Source organism: Microcaecilia unicolor, chromosome 8 (assembly GCF_901765095.1).
Source record: "Microcaecilia unicolor chromosome 8, aMicUni1.1, whole genome shotgun sequence".
Classification (NCBI taxonomy): domain Eukaryota; kingdom Metazoa; phylum Chordata; class Amphibia; order Gymnophiona; family Siphonopidae; genus Microcaecilia; species Microcaecilia unicolor.
Window position 1 is genome coordinate 218,860,346 of NC_044038.1, and position 21,816 is coordinate 218,882,161.

At 45.1% G+C, this 21,816-nt stretch overlaps 1 protein-coding gene across 2 annotated transcripts in view; it reads left to right on the forward strand.

Moving 5' to 3' along the window:
- PREX1 (phosphatidylinositol-3,4,5-trisphosphate dependent Rac exchange factor 1) overlaps positions 1-21,816 on the forward strand; it is a 378,063-nt gene that overhangs the window by 191,964 nt on the left and 164,283 nt on the right. For both annotated transcript variants that reach the window (XM_030212317.1, XM_030212318.1), the window contains exon 10: positions 17,853-18,000. In XM_030212317.1, the coding sequence (XP_030068177.1) occupies positions 17,853-18,000 (148 nt within the window). The remainder of the gene's footprint in view (positions 1-17,852; positions 18,001-21,816) is intronic.

Consider the following 21,816-nt stretch of genomic DNA (forward strand, 5'->3'; position numbering starts at 1 on the left):
ACCGTTCACTTGTCTATTAGATTGTAAGCTCTTTGAGCAGGGACTGTCTCTCTTTGTTAAATTGTACAGCGCTGCGTAACCCTAGTAGCGCTCTAGAAATGTTAAGTAGTAGTAGTAGTATTACATATAGCAGTGATTTAACCAGAGCTGAGATTGTGATGTCATAATGCCTCATTCCACCAATGCCTAAGAGCCAACCTCATCAGTGATGTCACAATGGCTCGACTGTCCTATACTTGGCCCACTTCCCCCCTTAGTGTGAAGAGTTTCAGTCTCTGGTATCCAGAGCTGAGATTGTGATGTCATAATGCCTCATTCCACCAATGCCTAAGAGCCAACCTCATCAGTGATGTCACAATGGCTTGATTGTCCTATATTTGTCTCACTCTTATCTATTAGATTGTAAGCTCTTTGAGCAGGGACTATCTCTCTTTGTTAAATTGTACAGCGCTGCGTAACCCTAGCAGCGCTCTAGAAATGTTAAGTAGTAGTAGTAGTAGTAGTAAAAGTTTACCCTTGGGTTTATGTTCTGGAACATCTTTCTGCACTTCTGTTTGGAGCACGTGAGCAGTTCCAAAATACATCTACACTTTGTTTACACAGTGAAAATATTTTTTTCCAAGCAAAAGGTTCACGAGAATAATGGCTCTCTAACATAGCTATAGACAGAAGATGTAGAGGGTGAACTATGAGAGGTGGTCACGAGGCAGACTCTTCCCACCAAAGCTTGGATGTCCCTCTGTGACTCTGGAGCTGGAGCCCTTTGGACAGCTGCTCCTACATAGTACAGAGGGGATGAAGAAACATAGGAGGTACATGTTGATAACTCTGTGCCTCCTTTTTGTCTCCTTTATCTTTCTGCTATCCTCTTCTTCCCCTTGTTATGCTCTCTTGCTCATTCCAACCTGGTAAGTATTGAGTGTAACCTGAGCTGTGTGAGATCCCTCTTTTCATTTCGTAAATTTAGATGTTAGATTTAATTACTTGCCTTTTACAAATGCAATGTGAAGACGAAGTTACAATTAAATACACATGTATTTAATCTATTCTAATTAGTGGTTTTACTTATTTAAGCACTAAATGGTGGAATTCACTTCCAAAAGAAGTAAGATGTACACCGAATTATCTTCTTTTCCGCAAGTCTTTAAGGGCATTCTTGTTCAAAATGTTCCCGTCATAGGTTGCCAAATAATCTTTAGCCTACTAATCAGATCTGACATTCAACTTATGTGATCAATATATTGAACTGTTGTTCATGTTGATTATACCTATTCCTTGCTAAATTGAACATATTTCCTTCATTAATTACTTATGGGCAGATGATCAAAAGCCCCACAATGTTCCAAACAGCGCTCTAAAAATAGCGCTGGAACAGCACAGGGCTTTACCGTACCTATGATCAGAGATAATTGCATGCAAATTTAAGCACGTAATTCTCTCTGATCATGGGGTAGAAGTGCGGGAGGATTGTGCCTGAGCATGCGCTCATTCACAATCCTTCCGCGCTTGATAATCCTCCCGCACTTGTTTGACAGGTTTGGGCCCGAGCCAAGCGAAACGGGGGCCGGAGGTCTGGCGGACCTCTGGTCCCCCCGACCCTCCTGACACAAGTTCAGGGGGGGGGGGGGCTGGAGAGCCATTTTCCAGGCAGCATGGATGGAAAAGGAGGGAGGCCACCTCCCTCCTTCAACTGATGGTAGGGGGTGGGGACTTACCCACAGCCCAGGGGGGTTAGGGGGACTGGAGACCCACCGGATCTCCAGCCCCCCCTGAACCTGTGTCAGGAGGGAAGGTCGGGGGGACCAGAGGTCTACCTGACCTCCAGCCCCCTGTTGCTGGGGGGATGGTCAGTCGGGTCGGCTCGGGGGTTCCTGCGGGGTCTGCTGTATTGGGGGGAATGGGGGCCTGCTAGCATGCAAATGCATGCTGGACAGGGCTCACCATTCCTCCCCAATGGTCTGCAAGCCCTAACACCAGCTCCAAGCCGGTGTAGAGTTTGCTGCAGCCAGCGCACCAGTCTTTGGCGTGCTGGTCACTGATCATTGGGAATGAATAGGTTTAGCATGCATTTGCATGCTACTTGCCCTAAGAGCCCTGTTTTGCATGCATTTGCATGCTAGTTGGATTTAGAGCCCACGATCGCATTGTTTCACACGCTTAGGGGCTCTGATCATGGGGCGGTAGCAAACGCAGGCACTAGAACAGCCTCTAGCATCTGCATTTGCTTCTGATCATCGGCCCATTAGTTATGAACTATTTATCTTTTCCATATTGCTCACTGATTTGCTCTAGTAACATGCATATTGTTCTGTACAATCTAAAGTAATATTTGTTAGCCACAGTGAACTGATATTGGATGTTGGAAAATGTGGGATACAAGTACAAAATAAATAAATAAATACATAAATGTAGAATTACATCTGAGTTGTACCTGAGGCAATCTAGGGTGAAGTGAATTCTCCAGGGTCACAAAGAACGTCAGTGGACGAAGCAGGATTGTTGCAGAATACTAGCATAACCAGCACTGGCGTGCCTAACATTTATCAGATGGAAGTCAAATAGCAGGTAGAAGTGAGAATAGTATGCTAGTTCCAGCGCACCCATTATAAGTTACATTAGCTCATATACTGATGACACTAAAATAGTTGTAGCTCTCTGTCGCCATCTGCTGGCAGGGTAGTATAAACCCTTGCGTCTCCAAGGTATTAATGCACAAGTAGCAAAACCTTTCCAAAGTACAGGAAGCTACGGTGCTAAGGGACATGATATGAAATTAAATAATTTTCCATGAAAAGGGTAGTGGATGCCTGGAATACTCCCACAGAAATGGTGGTGGAAACCATGGCAAGAAGATAGAAACCAAACATTAGGCACCTCAACTCAGAACAGAAGTAAAATTACTTTTGGCACTTCAAAGAAGTATATGGAGGCAATTACAACCCTGAATAAAGACGTACCAGGGCAAACTAGATGGGCCATTTTGATCTTCTTCTATCGTGATCTACTATGTTACTGTGTTAAAAATGCTTACAATGTTGGCAGTGGATTCCCAGTGGAGTCCCGGCACCAATGACTGAAAATTCCACTGATGGAGCTCATTCTGTCAGTGGATGAAAACAGGAAGAGGTCTGGAACTGCCAAGATTTTAGGTGCCCACAGTTATACTAGCCATAGAACCTGGGATAACTGTGGACACCTAAATGCAGCAAGGGAATGCGTAAATTACAGTATTTTGTAAGATACAGGTGTAATTGGGAACTCTGCCTACATCCCTCCCGTGCTCGCCCCTATTGGAATTGCACTCCAAGGCACTTACATGCACCCTTATAGAACAGTGCGTAGGGCACTAGCCCGTGTAAATGCTAATTTGCTTTACTTTTACATATGGAACGTTGTGTGTAATAGGGCTGCACATTTAATGCGTTAATAACGCGATTAACACATTAAATGTTTAACATGCGTTAAAAATTTTAATGCAGATTAACAGCAGGTCTCTCTCCCCTGCCCTCCTTCCCTCCTCTCTGTGTGGTCAACCCTGCTGCTATGGGAAGAGGCAACTGCTGGCGGTCTGAGTTCTCTGCGGACGTGGATCCTGGCATGTTAATGTTGCTTGTTCTGGTGTGTTTTTGACTTTTCCATCAATTTTTTGGGCGTTCTTTTATGTTTGTATTTTAGTTATATGGTACACTGCTGTCATCAGTACTGTTGCAACAGTGGTATACCTGGAAGTGACCGCGGAGGCACAAGCCCGAGGCACTTCGGGACCGTTGCGAGGCAGGAGAGGCTCTGGGCAGCAGTGTTGGGGCCAAGAAGAGGTGGCCCGCAGTTCTCTCACGCCTGATGCTACTTCTACCTGCTCTTCTCGGTCCTCAACCCTTGCCTTTAATGCAGAAGGTAGGCTGCTTCTCTCATCCGCCCAAACCTCTCTTGGTAGCATCCCACACAAAAACCAGGAAATTCTGTCAGAAGAGGCGGGACTCTACCGAGAGAGGCAGTGTGTTTACCTCGCTGACGCTGCGGGCGGCCCGGATTGAAGAAGGCAGCGGTGCAGGGAGTCGAAAGGGAGTAGGAGAGAGCTGACCAAGGCGGTTAGGTTGAGAACAGGAGACTGCATGACAGCTGAAGCGGGAAGTGGGAGGGAGATGCTACGGCTGCCGCGGGGCCCCTGGAATCATTTCCCTGTTCAACCGTCCCTGTTATCCCTGCCTAAAACCGGCCCTGCCTATACAAATTGAGCCTGCAGCCTCGCACCAGTACCTATTTTACAAAAGGTCTGCTCCCTCTGACATCAAAACCTGGCCACGCTTCTGAAAAGGCGTGCTTTATCTCAGTACCACAGTTTGCTGGCTCGTGTGGTAAATGAATAACTTGGCTTGCAAGCCACTTCACAAACAGTGTTATTCCATCTGCCTGAGAGCATTGGGCCTCAAAGCCACCGCCTGACGCTCTCAGGCCTGACCTTAAAGGGGCTGCAGGACCAATCAGAACCCTCGTCCATCAGGCTCCCTCCCCCCCTGCTGATCACACCACCCCATTGTGACCCCCACCCAGTGGCGTTCCTAGGGGGGCTGGCACCCGGGGCGGATCGCCGATTCGCCCCGCCCCCCGGGTGCAGCGCCCCCCCCCCCCCGATGCAGCGCGGACCCCCCCCCGGTGAAAGGACACCCCCGCGAAGGAACACCCCCCACCCCCCGCCGTGTGCACGCCGCCGGGGGGGGGGGGCCGCGCGCGCCTGTCCTCCGTTGTTCCATGCTTCTTCTCTGCCCCGGAACAGGAAGTAACCTGTTCCGGGGCAGAGAAGAAGCATGGAACAACGGAGGGCAGGCGCACGCGGCACCCCCCCGGCGGCGTGCACCCGGGGCGGACCGCCCCCACCGCCCCCCCCTAGGAACGCCACTGCCCCCACCTCTGATCACACTTCCACCCCCAGATCAAGTTCCCCCCTCAGTCTGACACTCTCTTGTTTTGCAGCATCTCTTTGGATTGTTTAACGTTAGCAAACTGAAATGATACCACATTTCCAATCAATGTTCCCCTGCTGCATCTAGCTGTGTGGAAAACTTCAAGAAGAGCTTCAGAATACCAGTGAATGATATATCTTCCTCAACCAAATGTGTGTTTGCAGTGATGACTGTGAAGATAAAATAAGCATTTATCTCAACAAAAAGTCTCTTTATCTGTGAAATATGTGATGGAGTTAAAGCATGTGAGAGTTATATTTCAAAGTACAGAGATTTACCAGACTCCATAAAAAGAATATTAATCTGTGCTGGATCTGAGCTTGAATGCTGGCTGTATAACATGGCTGTTTTCATTTCTCCGGTCCAGTTTCAGTCTCAGCTGGTGGCTTGATTCCACACTGCAAAGCTACTCACGATGAATCCAGCAACTCATAATTTGCATTTTAGACTTGATTACTTGACCTTTCCAAAGCTGAGCTCAGGGTGAGGTACACTCAGGAGCAGTTGGCGTTTCCCAGTCCCGAAGGGCTTCCAGTCTATTGGCCCTTTCTGTGAAGCATTTTCCCCATAGACACAGAAGGGAAAAATCAGATATCAGGGTCTTAATTTGTACCTAAAGCCAAGGAGGGTGAAATGATTTACTGGACCTAGGTCTTAATTTCATTTTCAGTTTATGAGCTTGGTATCCGCCTTCTCACTTAAGTCCAGAGTGGCTAATACCAAAATCCATCATAAATAAATAACTCCAGTATATCATACATTAAAATACATAAATACCTCATAAATTAAAAATACAGAAAAGAAAATAGTATAATAAAGAAAATATGAATAACAAAAAAGTGAAAATATACATCACTCAGTCAATAAAGAGCCTAAGACTCTCATTCCCAAGTGAATTGTGTCCCATGCTGACATGAAAAAACTGCACAGCCCCCAAAAGTAATTAGCAACAATCTTGATCTCTATCCTGACCTATAAAAAATAGCCAGAAAAAGTTATGCTTATGAAGCAGCGGCTAAGAGGATTTCTGCCATATATCCTTGGCATCATAGGAGCCATCTCTCTGGGTGCCAGTGGGAGCTGAGTACCCCCAGGGTTGAGCACGTTCTTTCATTATGTCCAGAGAGGGGCAATTCGTATTGTGTTCAGCACCCCCAATTGTTTTGAACTGTTGGCACCTCAGCTATAGGGGACGTAGTGAAACAGGGAGATTCCTTCCACCCTTTCTTTTTGTAGTTTTCTTTCGGCAGGATTTCAACGCTGCCATTTTCTGGTTCGTATAGCTTTTGACAGTGTTGCATAGCCTCACATCATTCATAGGTCCCTTTCACAGACAAGTACATTTGATCAAGTCTTGTGACCCTTGAGGCAGGCAGCCTTTCTGCCAAATCATAGGCCCGTGTCGGGTCCTTTACTTGTTTGGTACCGAATAAAGGATCTACATTGTAATTCTCCCAGCCTGAGAGTCATGTGGCAGCTATGCTATGAAAGAGAATTCTACAGATAGGAGCGAAAGAGCTGAAGAAATTGTGCCTAGTCATGGCAAAGAAAATGTTCCACTCAATGTGGAAACTCAAAAGAGTAAAACCTTTCTTCCTAAGAGAAATATTTCGCAGCCTGGTACAATCAATGGTACTAAGCCACCTAGATTACTGTAATGCCATCTATGTCGGTTGCAAAGAACAAATCATTAAGAAACTCCAAACTGCCCAAAACACAGCAGCCAGACTCATATTTGGAAAAACGAAATACGAAAGCGCCAAACCCCTAAGAAAAAAACTACACCGGCTCCCACTAAAAGAACGAATCGCGTTCAAAATCTGTACCCTGGTCCATAAAATCATTCACAGTGAGGCCCCAATATATGTGTCCGACCTCATAGACCTACCAACCAGGAACACAAAAAGATCAGCACGCACATTCCTGAATCTTCACTACCCCAGTTGCAAAGGACTTAAATATAAATCAACATACGCATCCAGCTTCTCCTACATCAGCACGCCAACTATGGAATGCACTACCCAATGCCATAAAAACAACGCACGACCTAACAACCTTCCGAAAATTAATAAAAACCAACCTGTTCAAAAAGGCATACCTCAATGATCCATCCTAAATACCAGACAACGAAAATCGTCCAGAATTAGGCAAGACCGAACTCCCTATACCCGACTGCTTCTGTCACTCTGTCACTAATGAACACTAACGCACTACCATGAACTGATTACCTAATTTACTCTATAATCTACTATACCATTTATGTCCTTAATGCATGTTCTTACGGCATACTGTAAGCCACATTGAGCCTGCAAAAAGGTGGGAAAATGTGGGATACAAATGCAATAAATAAATAAATAAACAAACTGATCATAGTTAGATTAGGTACACTCAACAACGCATGTTACGAAGAATGAAGGGGTTTAGATGTTACGTAATTCCACTGTCGACTGGTCAAATAAAATGGCCTGATTGGATGAAGGGTTCTAGAGACAAGACAAAGGATTTTAAACTTCATCTACTCCCAACTGGTAACTAATGAAATTCCCTTAACAGAGGAGAAACATAGCTTCTTGCATGCGTCTCCATCAAAAGATTGACAGAAGTAGGGGCCCTTTTACAAAGCCACGTAGGCACCTGTGTGCGCCAAATGTGCGTCAGTTTGGAGTTACCACCCGGCTACCGCGTGGCCCTTGTGGTAATTTCAGTTTTGACGTGTGTCCGCTACGTGCACTGGAAAATAAATTTTATTTTTTGGCGTGTGGCAAAAACTGTGCAGTAATCGTCATTCTACGCGCATAGACGATTAGTGCAACAGTTACCGTGTGAGATCTTACCACTAAGTCAATGGCTGGCGGTAAGGTCTCAGGCCCAAAATGGACGTGCACCAATTTTTCATTTTGCCGCACATCCATTTTCGGCAAAAATAAAAAAGGCCTTTTTTACAGGCACGCTGAAAAATGGCTGTGTGATAAGTTAAACACTTGACACGCGACCATTTTCTGGGAGAGCCTTTACTGTCACCTATTTAGGAGGCGGTTAGGACTCCCGCACTAACCCAGCAGTAACCAGGCAGCGCCCGATTACCGCCGGATAAGCCCCCAGTGCTAAAAATATTAAAATATTTTTGAATCGTCGGAAATGGCGCACAGTGGAGATGGGAACTACTGCCCGGTGGTAGTGCCGAATCGGTGTGTGGCAAGCCCATGGTCGGTTTGCTGCGCCTTTGTAAAAAGATCCCTAAATATTGTGAATTATAAAATTTAAAATAAAAGTACAGATTACATTTTTTTTTTTTTGAGGGACATGTGATGGGCAGAGAGTAGCCATTCTTGCTTTATTTCTTTAGATTGTGCTCACACCTTTTTCAGTAGTAGCTCAAGGTGAGTTATATTCAGCTACTCTGGATATTTCTCTGTCCCAGGAGGGCTCACAATCTAAGTTTGTACCTGAGGCAATGGAGAGTTAAGTGACTTGCCCAAGATCACAAGGGGCAGCAGTGGGATTTCAACTGGCCACCTCTGGATTGCAAGACTGGTGTTCTAACCACTAGGCCACTCCTCCACTATAGCAATGGTCCATGTAGAATCTCAAATAGTAGCAACAGAATTTCAATTAGTAGCAACATTCCATGTAGACCAACATTCCATGTAGAATCTCAGATAATATCAACATTCCATATAGAATCTCAAATAGTAGCAACATTCCATGTAAAATCTCAGATAATAGCAACAGAATCTCAAATAATTTATTTGGATTTTGCTCACACCTTTTTCAGTAGTAGCTCAAGGTGAGTTACATTCAGGTACTCTGGATATTTTTCTGTCCCACCCGGGCTCACAATCTAAGTTTGTACCTGAGGCGATGGAGAGTTAAGTGACTTGCCCAAAATCACAAGGAGCAGAAGTGGGATTTGAACCGACCATCTCTGGATTGCAAGACCAGTGTTCTAACCACTAGGCCACTCCATGTGGTAGGCAGAGTGTAGCTATTCCTGCTTTCACCAGTTAGCACAATTATGTTACTGCGCACTAATTGGTTAGCACACGGATAACACAGGAGCCATTACTGCCTACCAAATGGGTGGTGATAATTGCCACATGGTAATTTTAAAAATGGCCACATGCTGGTGGCAATATTAGCCTATGGCCATTAATGCAAAAATTGAAAAAAAAGACATTTTATGGCTCTGGTAAAAATGACCTTAGCGTAAGGGATAGACCTGTGTAAAGGCATGCTAAGACCTATTTGTATGGCAGTTTAGTAGAAGGAGCCCAAGCAGGGTACAAGAACTTTGAACATATTGGCCGTAAGTAAGCATGACTGATAGAGAATATAACAACATAAAAATAGCCATAGTGGGTCAGACCAATGATCCGTCTAGCCCAGTATCCTGCTTCCAGGAATGGCCAATCCAGGTCACAAGTACCTGGCAGAAACCCAGTTAGTAGCAACATTCCATGCTACTGATCCCAGACTATAGACTTTTCCTCCAGGAACTTGTCCAAACCTTTTTTTAAACCCAGATACGCTAACTACTGTTACCACATCCTGCAGCAACGAGTTCCACAGCTTAACTATTCTTTGAGTGAAAAAATATTTCCTCCTATTTGTTTTAAAGGTATTTCCATGTAATTTCATTGAGGTTCCCCTTAGAGCACCAATATTTAAGCCACTGATCTGTTTTTTTTAAAACCTGCTGCAAAGAAGCACTTACAAGTGAGGGATATTTTCCTTAGTCTATGAAATAACATTTCTAACCTGCTCAGGAAATGCAAGGCCTTAGAAATGCAGACACTGCAAACCTTTTATTGTGATACTTAAAGGAAAAGAGGAATTGACTGAGCTGACACAAGTGTCTCTGGAAACATAAGAATGATTTCCTTTCTCTTTACCTGTTATTTTTGGCCTGTCTATTTCCTCCTACTCCTTTGGGCTTCCAGCTCAATCGTAACTGACCTCTATTGGGTTCTGGTGCCATGAATCTTCTGCAACTACCCAGAGCATTTCCTCCTATTCTGTAACACCACCAGCACACCCCCAAGAAGGCCAACCACTGCAGAAATGGGCCTTAACCAGAGCGGCTCACTCTAGAACCTGCTACGTGTACATCTGCAATCCAGGCAGCATGTGGGAAAGAGGAACCCAAACTATAGCTACGTGATGCAAAGTTCCACATTAGGAGTCACCAACCAGAAAAAGGATCTAGGTGTCATCGTTGATGATATGTTGAAACCCTCTGCTCAATATGCAGCGGCGGCTAAGAAAGCAAATAGAATGTTAGGTATTATTAGGAAAGGAATGGAAAACAAAAATGTTATAATGCCTTTGTATCGCTCCATGGTGCGACTGCACCTCGAATATTGTGTGCAATTCTGGTCACTGCATCTCAAAAAAGATACAGTGGAGTTAGAAAAGGAAGACAAACAGTAATCCACAGAAGATGAAACTTTTAATGTAACAATATAAAGAATTTCTTCAAAAAGAAGGGGAAGGAAAAGCCTCAAAGTAGCTCAAAACACATAGTTTTTAAAGAGTAAAGGCAGTCAAAAAGACCTTTCTTCATCATCGGCAAAAACCTCCCCACATAAAGAGTGGCTACATTCAAAATGCAAAATACACAAAATAATGACATCTCAAGACGAATATGTAGCACTCAAAATGCATCTGGTGGAAGGTCTTAAGATGCAGAAATGCCCCCGGGGGGGGGGGGGGGGGGGGATTTTTTTACTAGGACGGGAAAAGGGCATGCGGTAAAACTGAAACCAGCGTGTGCCTAAAACCAGCCTGAGCCCTTAATACCACCCATTGATTGCTACACGCACAGTGACCGATCGGTATGCGCAAACTGCTGATTACCGCTGGAAACACCATGAGTGGGAGGAAATAAACAAATCATCCAGGCATTTATGGGCGGGCGGCAAAACTGAAGTTACCGCCAGGGGAGCATGGTAGCCTGACGGTAGTATCATTTTGGCTCAGGGTGCACGTGCATAGAGCCTAATACAGGCACTCATGCAGTCATTTAGTAGACCATGCAGGAGAGTTGAGACCACGTCATGGAAGTGATGTTGCTGCTTATTTAGAACTAGGCGTTAAGCCCGTTAAAACGGGCGAGATTTCCAGCTACCCTCCTTGCCGCTCCCGCCCTCCTCTGTATCGGGCCCCCCGCACTGACCTGACAGCGCCTCTCACCTCCGTGTGAAAGCACTGCAGGTGAGAGGCGCTGTCAGGTCAGTGCAGGGGGCCCGATTCGGAGGAGGGCGGGAGCGTCGGCGGGGATGGGGGGGAGGGTGGAGGTTGGTGCGCGCGATGTTCGTTTCCAGGCGGCAGCGTCCGCGAAGACTCCGACTCCATTTCCCCCTCTGTTCCGCCCTCTGATGTCATCACGTCTTGACACGAGGGCGGGACAGAGAGGGAAGTCTCTACTGCGCATTTGCAGGTGAGTCGGTCACTTGCCATTTATATGTTTGATATTCAAGATCTTTTTGGTTTAGATATGAGAACGGTGGGGTACTGGAGGAAACTATAAGGGGATCTTGTAGGGGACATAATCTGGTCTCCATCCCCACCCATTCCCAGTCACCCCATCCCCACCATATTGCTACCATCCCCTCACCATCCCCGCACTTTTCTTTCCCATCCCTCCTGCCCAACCCACATTTAAAAGATCTTGTAAATTCAAATGAAAAATAAAATGTGTCCTATACCTTAACACAAAATAATAGGCCTTACCTTGTTAGACATTCAAGAACAATATAGTCTTATTGTTAAAATGGACTCCTCTTTTCATATTTTTTTCTTTTTGGTTTTTAGCTGAGGCATTGGTGTTTCAGGTTTCTGAACTGAGGTGTGCATGGGGACCTAATCTGGTCCCCATACACTTCTGATCCGTTCCTTTCTGTCCCCATTCACTTTAGATCCGACCCCTCCTGTTCCCATAGTATTAATGACTGTTTTGTATTCCTGCAGATTTCCCATTGTCCCCATCCCTGTGACCACCTCTAATACACATCTATAGTACCCAGAATGAACACAAGTTATTCTGTCCATCAGCCACAGAACACGACCATCTACAAGATGGTTCTTCTTATTCAGGACAAACTTTCTTGTGTTCAAAGTTTGTCCTGAATAAGAAGAACCATCTTGTAAGATGGTCGTGTTCTGTGGCAGATGGACAGAATAACTAGGCATACCAGACAGGCCCTCATCTGCTATGTTTCTGTGCAATGTTGATATCAGTAATTTGAGTGTTTTCTGTAATCAGATATCATTGGGGCACATTTGATGAATGACCTGTGAAATTGATGGTATTGTCAGCATTTGATGAATGCCTCTGCAAATTTGCGTCATTCATCATTTCAGCTATTATATACCCAAAGAAAAGTGAATTTTCTATGGCTCCATCAAGAGTGTGTGTTTATTTACAACTTATTCTAGCACAGGCCTCGGTGAAAAGTGCTTTTGTCTTTTTTTAAGAACGTAAAAATTCATGGTACAATTAGATAACACGAGAAGAGCACAGGATAGTAGCGTTTCGGCTGCAAAGCCCTGACCCCATCATTCTGTAATCTTAGAGACTAAGGGGTTCATTTTTGAAAGAGAAAAACATCCAAAAAGTGTCAAAGCACCATTTGGACGGATTTCTTCTCGAAACATCCAAATCGGTATTTTCGAAACCTGTTTTGCAGATGTCTATCTATACATTTTTTCTGCAGTGCATCCAAATCACAAGGCGATGTGTTGGGGCATTTTGTTAGGGCAGGCCTAACACTTGGACGTTTTACAGCCATAATGGAACAAAAACCAAAAGGTCTAGAGTGAAAACTTCATTGTTTTGGTGTAGAACTGTTTTTCTAACGAATAAGACACAAAATGGTGCCCTAAATGACCAGATGGCTACTGGAGGGATTCAGGGATGACCCCCCCCCTTACTCTACCAGTGGTCACTGACCCCCCTCTCACCCCCCAAAAATGTGAATAAAAATAGTACTCACCAGCCTCTATGACACCCTCAGATGTTATAGCCAGATCCATTAGAACAGCATGCAGGTCCCTGGCGTAGTGTAGTGGTGAGTGCAGTGCACTGTAGACAGGCCCATACCTCCCCTTAGTGGTGGGAACTGTGAGCTCTCCCAAACGTACTAGAAACCCACTGTACCCACATATAGGTGCCCCTAGGATTACCATATGTCCGGTTTTTGGGTCTGAGACCTTACTGCCACCCGTTCACTTAGCGGTAAGGTCAACACGCGTACAATGACAATTATTACCCGCATGCAGAAAAATAAAAATTACTTTCCGGCGTGTAGTGGACATGCATAAAAAATAAAAATTACCGCCCGGGCCATGCGGTAGCTGAGCGGTAATTCCAAATTGACGCACATTGGGCGCACGTAGGCGCCTACGCGGCTTAATGAAAGGGCCCCTCAGCTCAAGTCCTCGTGGTACCTAGTTCTGCTGGTTTTCCATGGTAAGCAGGATAGGTGTAAATATTTCTCTTAATATTCACTGTGAATTTTATTTATTTATTTATTTATTGTATTTGTATCCCACATTTTCCCATCTATTTGCAGGCTCAATGTGGCTTACATAGTAACCGTGATGGCGATCGCCAGTTCCGGTATAGCAGATACAGAGTGACAATGTAGAAGGTTCGTGTAGGATAAACACATCAGGGAATAAGGAGGAAGGGTTGAGTTGTGATCAGTTCGAGTCTTAGTTTCGTTGTGTTGTGGGATCGAGGCATTTAAGTTGGATCATCAGGTTATGCCTTTTTGAATAAGTAAGTTTTTAGTGATTTCCGAAAGTTTGATAGGTCGTGCGTTGTTTTCAAGGTGTTTGGTAGTTCGTTCCATAGTTGCATGCTTATAAAGGAGAAGCTGAATGTATAGGTTGATTTGTACTTAATTCTTTTGTAGCTTGGGTGGTGTAGGTTTAGGTATGTGCGTGTTGAACTTGTGGTGTTTCTGGCTGGAAGGTCAGTGAGGTCTGTCATGTATCCCGGGGTCTCACCATAGATGATTTTATGCATTAGAGTACAGATTTTGAAGGCAATCCGTTCTTTGATCGGGAGCCAATGTAGTTTTTCTCATAGGGGTTTTGCACTTTTGTATTTCGTTTTTCCAAAAATCAGTCTGGCTGCGGTGTTTATTGAATATAGTTTAGTGTTTATTGAATATTGAAAACACCAGACTAGTTTGAGATCCTTGACGAACATTGACATAGGAAAGAGTAATATTTTGATGTAGTCTCTTCCCCCCCCCCCCCCCCCCCCAAGGTACTGTGTTTTGTCTTTGTGTAAACAGTTCTAGTCTGTTAATCTCTGCAAGAAAAATATTGCCATCTAGTAAGGGCAGGAGGCAGTGACATAAACCTTGGGGGTGGCAGAGAAATGTAGTTTTCCTCCGTTGACAGGATTATGGAACTTCAAAAAGAGTAAGTAGGATAGTTGTTTGATAAAATCAAATGCAGTCCAGCCTTGGCATTTGATCTTAAAATCCACTAGATTGTGTTGAAAAATTAGCCAAATGTTGTTTTATTAATGAAAGAAAACTGGCTCTTTGGCACCCAGCAGTAGACAGGGACCTTGGTTGCAGAGTCTAAAGTTGAACTGGATAATGTATTTCCTGCACCGGATGCAGACGGAAGGTAAGATTTGATCTGTTGACCTTCTGGTACAAAAAGCAGGCTTGACATCCACTGGTCCACTAACAAAAGAATAGTACTAGCCAGGTTGCTATGATGTAACAGCTGGTCTGTTCTTGATTCTGCTGTTGCTTCTTTTAGACTTGTTCTTTCTGGTGATTCTTTTGGTTGTTATAACAGGGGCCAGTGACACCTTATACCCTCAATGGTTTATGCCTCATTAAATTGGTTGGTCTGTAGGGTGCCACTGGTATAATGAAGCAAGCGGAAGAACATGGAGGGGCATAATTGAACGAAAACGTCTATCTCCATGGGCGTTTATCTCCAAGAACGGGTCCGTGAAGGGGCGGACCGAACCGTATTTTCGAAAAAAATAGATGTCCATGTTTTATTCGACAATTTGTGAGCTGGGCGTTTTTGTTTTTCAGCGATAATGGAAAATGAAAGCGCCCAGCTCAAAAATGAATAAATCCAAGGCATTTGTTCATGGGAGGGGCCAGGATTCGTAGTGCTCTGGACACCAACCGGGCACCCTAGGGGGCACTTTTACAAAAACAAAAAAAAAGGTTAAAGAGCACCCAGGTGCATAGCACCCTTCCCTTGTGTGTTGAGCCCCCCAAATCCCCCTCAAAACCCACTGCCCACAAGTCAACACCATTACTATAGCCCTAAGGGGTGAAGGGGGGCACCTACATGTGGGTACAGTGGGTTTGGGGGGCGGTTTGGAGGGCTCCCATTTACCAGCACAAGTGTAACAGGTGGGGGGGGGGGGGGATGGGCCTGGGTCCACCTGCCTGAAGTCCACTGCACCTCCTAATAACTGCTCCAGTGACCTGCATACTGCTGCCAGGGAGGTGGGTATGACATTTGAGGGTGAAAATAAAAAGTTGTGAAACGGCATATTTTGTGGTGGGAGGGGGTTTGTGACCACTGGGGGAGTCAGGGGAGGTCATCCCCGATTCCCTCTAGTGGTCATCTGGTCATTTAGGGCACTTTTTGGGGCCTTATTCGTGGAAAAACAGGGTCCAGGAAAAGTGCCCTAAATTCTCGCTAAAAACGCATATTTTTTTTCCATTATCGGCGAAAGGCGCCCATCTCTGATCGGCCGATAACCACGCCCCAGTTCCGCCTTCACCACGCCTCCGACACGCCCCCGTCAACTTTGTCCGCATCCGCGACGGAGTGCAGTTGAAAACGTCCAAATTCGGCTTTCGATTATACCGCTTTATTCGTTTTTGTGAGATAAACGTCTGTCTCCCGATTTGGGTCACTATATAGGCGTTTTTCTCTTTTGATTATAAGCAGGATAATCTCCTAACATGTGCCAACAAGGAAGCTTTATTTACAAACATATAAAACACAATATAAAAAACAATCCATATGCAGCCCACATAATACAAAAGCATATCACTTAGAACATTAGGCTTTATATTATCTGGGTTGCATATAGATTGTTTTTATATTGTGTTTCATATGTATGTGAATAATATAAGTTCCATTGATAAACTGCTTAATTCATTGTGCTTCTGATATCTGGGTGAATTTGCCTCTCTTTCTTCTGTGCTCTAAGGTACCCCTGTCACTTTAGAGTAAGGGGAGAAGTTATCAACGTAAGCTGTTATAAAGATGTTTTATTTTACTGTTAACTCCAGTTATTAGTAACTAGGTCCCACTGCATAAAACAGGACGGTAAAGAGTTTCTGTCTCTGGTAACCAGAGCTGATATTGTGATGTCATAATGCCCCATTCCACCAATGCCTAAGAGCCGACCTCATCAGTGATGTCACAATGGCAGTAGGGGCTCCTGAGCTAACCCCTACGGTAGCTGTGCAGCACCATGCAATTACTGCTGGGGTAAGCTCCGGTGCTACACAAATAGAAAATATTTTGTAGTGCAAGAAATGGCACGCGCTGGGGTGGGAACTACTGCAGGGCTCCTAATGTAGCCCAGCGGTAGTTCCGAATTGGCGCACGCCAATCCTTTAGTAAAATGGCCCCAGAGATAATTAAATGGTTTTTCAGTGGAGAAAAGGTCATTAGTGGAGTGCCTGAGGGATCTGTACTGGGAGTGGTGCTTTTTAACACCTTTATAGATGATCTGAAAAAGGAAGCAGTGAGGGAGGTCATCACATTTGCAGATGACACAAAATTATTCAAAGTTGTTAAATCTTGAGCATGCTGTAAAGAGTTGCAGGAGGACTTTGTAAAACTGGAGGGAATGGGCATCAAAGGCAGGGCCGCCGAGAGGGGGGCAGGGGGGACAAAATTCCCCGGGCCCGGGCCTCCAAGGGGGGCCCAGCGCCGCAGTCCCCTCCAACTGCCCCTCTGTCCACCACCGGGCCCCCCTGAATTCAAATCATAGGGCCTCACCTCAACCTCTCTCCGTGTGAAAGAAGCGCAGCAGTGGCAGTCTGCAGATCGCCTCCCTTCGGGCCGCCCCGCCCTCGTCTGATGTAACTTGCGCGAGGGCGGGACACGGGGAGGGAAGGCCCGAAGGGAGGCGATCTGCAGACTGCCGCTGCTGCGCTTCTTTCACATGGAGCGAGGTCGAGGTGAGGAGCTATGATTTGAATTCAGGGGGGCCCGGCCCGGTGGTGGACGGAGGGGGGCGACAATGACGACCTTGGGGGGGGGGGGGCCTTGGCCCGGCCCAGTCTCTCGGCGGCCCTGATCAAAGGAGGGAAGGTATCAACATGGGATACCATTAAGATGGGCTATTTTCTCAGGTCGTGGTATTTTAGCACATTGATACCTTCCTCTTCAACTGTCGGATTACATTTTACAAAGGGAAAGGGAAAGAGGATCGGATTTGATATACCACCTTTCCATGGTTACAGTCAAAGCAGTTTGCATATTAAATACTGGTACTTATTTTGTACCAGTGGTGCACATAGGAAAAAATAATTCTAACTGTACGCAACAATGAGATAGAGTGAAGAAGACAGAGGACAGGGAGCACGAGAAACACATTAAGGACAAGATGAAAGGAAAGGAACTAGAAAACAAGAAAGTGGAGACATAAAATACACAAATATATCAACACATGTATATGCATTAATGACCATTGCTAATGCAGAAAAGTGTATCAGTCCCTAAATATTGTTGGCACGTCGACTAATTTTGTCAAATTGAAGTGCACTGTTTTATATGTCTGTGATATCACTGATGGATCAATAAAATTGAATAGAGCACAGATGTTGCAGGGTGACCTGAATGGTTTGAAGATACATTGATTTTATATTCCAGGTCTTAAACTGGGTATGGAAAGGGATTCCTATGTGATGATTGCAGAGAAAGGGGAAAAGCTTTATCATATGATGATGTCCAAGAAATCAAACCTTATCAAAGACCGGAGGAGAAAATTCAGCACAGTTCCCAAGTGCTTCCTTGGCAGGTAGGTTGCAGTCTGATTGGAAAAGATCTGAAAGCAATTATCCAGTTGGGTTGTTGATGTTCTATGTAATTATGTGTGTGCGTTGTGATTTTGGATTTTGCAACGATTGTACAGTGTTTTCAATGTTCTAAACCACCCCAAAACAGTTAATCCATTCTTAAATTGAATGAAAGTGTTGGGGCTTAATTAAATAGGAATTACCGTATTTTTCGGACTATAAGACGCACCGGACCATAAGACGCACCTAGGTTTTAGAGGAGGGAAATAGGAAAAAAAAAAAATTTTCCTCTTTCCCTCCTCTAAAAGCTAGGTGCTCCGGTGCGTCTTGTCCGGATTTTTGACCTCCGTTCCGTACTTACAGGATTCCGTGTTCCCTGGTGGTCTAATGACGTCGGGGCAGGAAAGAGCCCCCTCTTTCCTGCCCATCGCGCTGCTCTCCGTGCTTCTCAATGCTTTCCGACGGTCTCGGCGAAATTCAAAATGGCCGCCGAGAATCTCGGCGGCCATTTTGAATATCGCCGAGACCGTCGGAAAGCATTGAGAAGCAGGGAGAGCAGCGCGATGGGCAGGAAAGAGGGGGCTCTTTCCTGCCCCGACGTCACTAGACCACCAGGGAACACGGAATCCTGTAAGTACGGAACGGAGGTCAAAAAACGCTACCTTCGGACTATAAGACGCACCCCCCATTTTCCTCCCAAATTTTGGGGGAAAAAAGTGCGTCTTATAGTCCGAAAAATACGGTATACACCGTTGCAGAACATACTCTTTAATATCCACAGAACTTATTCCAGATACACTGTAAGAGGAAGGAGGATATACTTTCACTTGTTTATTTCTTCTTTTGATCCAGAATGGCTGATAATCCCTTTTGGTTTTAACTTTCACTCTCAGCAATCACGTCAATATAGAGCAGGGGTGTAGCCAGACAACAAATTTTGGGTGGGCCTAGGCAAGAATTGGGTGAGCACCAAGTGTTCTCCCCCGGCCCCACCACCACCAAAACAGCTGGTGGAAAAACGCTTCTTTCCACCTTGTCAGTCTGCAGCACGCATACGCTGAAAAGTGAGCATGCCCAGGTGCCAGTATTGTGGAGAGTAACGTTTTTGTTACCATCAGGGGGAAGTCTTCAGCTGGCAGAGCTTGGGATTCCCACCAGCTACTGCTAAATGGCTGCTACTGTTGGGTGGGCCTGAGCCCTAAGTGGGTGGGCCCCGGCCCACTCAGGCCCACCTGTGGCTACACCACTGATATCGAGTGCTGTTTACCTTTGTGTTTGACAACTGGTGACTTTATGCTTATAGAGGTGCTGAGCATGTTGGATTCAATATTGAATCACTTTTACCACATACCATCAATCTAGATGATATCAGACGCCTGATGAAGTCTTTATAGCTGAAACATGACCTGTGTCGAGTTGTCTTCGAAGTTAATAAAATCAACTCTGCACAACTGGTCACTAGCCACTGGTCGTCCCTGCTGTTTGTTTCTTTGTGATAATCCTACCATTGCTAGGGCGGGATTAGGGTGAGGCCAAAATATACAAGGTTTCCCCATTTCTGAAGAGGAATGCTTGTCTATTCTCACCGATTTGAACTTCATGATTTGCCTTTGTTAAAGTGCTTGTTTTGGGCAATGCTCTACAGAGAGATATGGGGAGGTTACCCCATTAATCCCCCTGTTCCCTCCCCCAAGTCAATTCTGCTGAATGATTGCCAGCTGAATTGATCGCATATAGATATGAAGGTTTCTGAATGGCACATATGCACATCTGTGTGTCACCACTTACAAGTTTATGTTCTGAAATACTAAAGCAAAAGGTTAGAGGAGTAAAGTTCAATACCAAAAAATAAGGGAAACCACTTCACTAGAGCCGTGTCACTACTAATTTTAATTACCATCCAGCTTATTTTTGAAAGAGAAAGACACCCACATATCGACCCAAATCGGGAGATGGGCGTCTTTCTCCCATGGGCGCCCAAATCGGTAAAATCGAAAGCCGATTTTGGGCGTCTCCAACTGCAATCTGTCGCGGGAACAGACAAAGTTGATGGAGGCGTGTCGGAGGCGTGGTGAAGGCGGGACTGGGGCAGTTTATCGGCCGAGGAGAGATGGGCGCCCTCAGCCGATAATCGATAAAAGAAGGGCGCCAGAAGCGAGAATTTGAGTCACTTTTTCTGGACCCTTTTTTCTCACAAACAGGTCCCCAAAAAGTGCCCCAACTGGCCAGATGACCACCGGAGGGAATCGGGGATGACCTCCCCTGACTCCCACAGTGGTCACTAACCCCCTCCCACCCAAAAAAAAAAACTTTAAAACTTTTTTTTTTCTAGCCTGTATGCCAGCCTCAAACGTCATACCTAGCTCCATCACAGCAGTATGCAGGTCCCTGGAGCAGTTGTTAGTGGGTGCAGTGGACTTCAGGCAGGTGGACCCAGGCCCATCCCCCTACCTGTCACACTTGTGGTAGTAAATGGGAGCGCTCCAAACCGCCCCCAAAAGCCATGGTACCCACATCTAGGTGACCCCCTTCAGCCATAAGTGCTATGGTAGTGGTGTAGAGTTGTGGGGAGTGGGTTTTGGGGGGGGGATTTGGGGGGGCTCAGCCCCCAAGGGAAGGGAGCTATGGACTTCAGAGGTAGTTTGCTTTGTTTTTTAAATTGTTACAAGTGCCCCCTAGGGTGCCGGGTGCACTACGAATCCTGACCCCTCCCATGACCCAATGCCTTGGACTTGGTCGTTTTTGAGCTGGGCGCCTTTGGTTTCCATTATCGCTGAAAAACGATACCGCTCAGCTCAAATCCACACAAATCCAATGCATTTGGCTGGCACAAACCATATTATCGGAAAAAAGATGGATGCCCATTTTTTTTTGAAAATACGGTTTGTCCCGCCCCTTCACGTACCCGTTCTCGGCGATAGACGCCTGTGGAGATGGGCGTTCACGTTCGATTATGCCCCTCTATATCTCCCCTGGTAAAGCAATTGTTAAAAATAATAAAACCAATAAATGGATGAATTAAGACCAGTAGAATGCAAGGTTTTCAATTTATAAATCATGCTTGGTCTCACTGTTGTAGTTGTTTATTTCTGTCTCCCCCTCTCATGGGTGGGGGTATATGATCTATTACAAAACATCGTAAATCAGAGAACACATGGTTAAATGACAAACGTCTTTCTCTTTTTAATGCACTTCAGCGCTCAATCATTCTTATTTTAAATTGTCTTGATGTTTGTGACTTATATAAAATTTCATTCAAGGACAATGAGTACAATAAATCACGTGTCTGATTCGTAGGTTGTAGTGTGTCTTAGCTTATAAGATTCACACTGGATTCACAAAACAAGTCAGTGTTACCGTGATGTCACAAATCTGGCATCTTAAGTGGGGAGAATGCCCACCACTGATGGAATCATGAGCCAATTTCACGTCCAAATATTCCTTTATATTTTCCCCCCTGTGATATGCTAGCCATAATTTATTATCAGTGAATGGCAAAAAAAAGTTTCACTGTATTCCAGTGCTTTTTTCAAAATTGCTACTGTCTGAAGAGCACCAGCGTCATAGCTCTCAGTACACTTGTTACAAGTTCACTTGACTCTAACCCTTTCTTGGCGTAACAGGTCTCTATCATTAAACACAACTCTTTTATATGACTTTTTAATACATTTTTAGAGTAGCCACATTGTTGCAATTTCTTAGAAAGAATTGTAGATTGTGTTTTGTAGTCCTCATTGGAAGGTCAAATTCTATGATAGCACAACAATTGTGAAAAAGGCAAACTCTTTTTGAATGCAATTGGATATCCACTCGAAAAA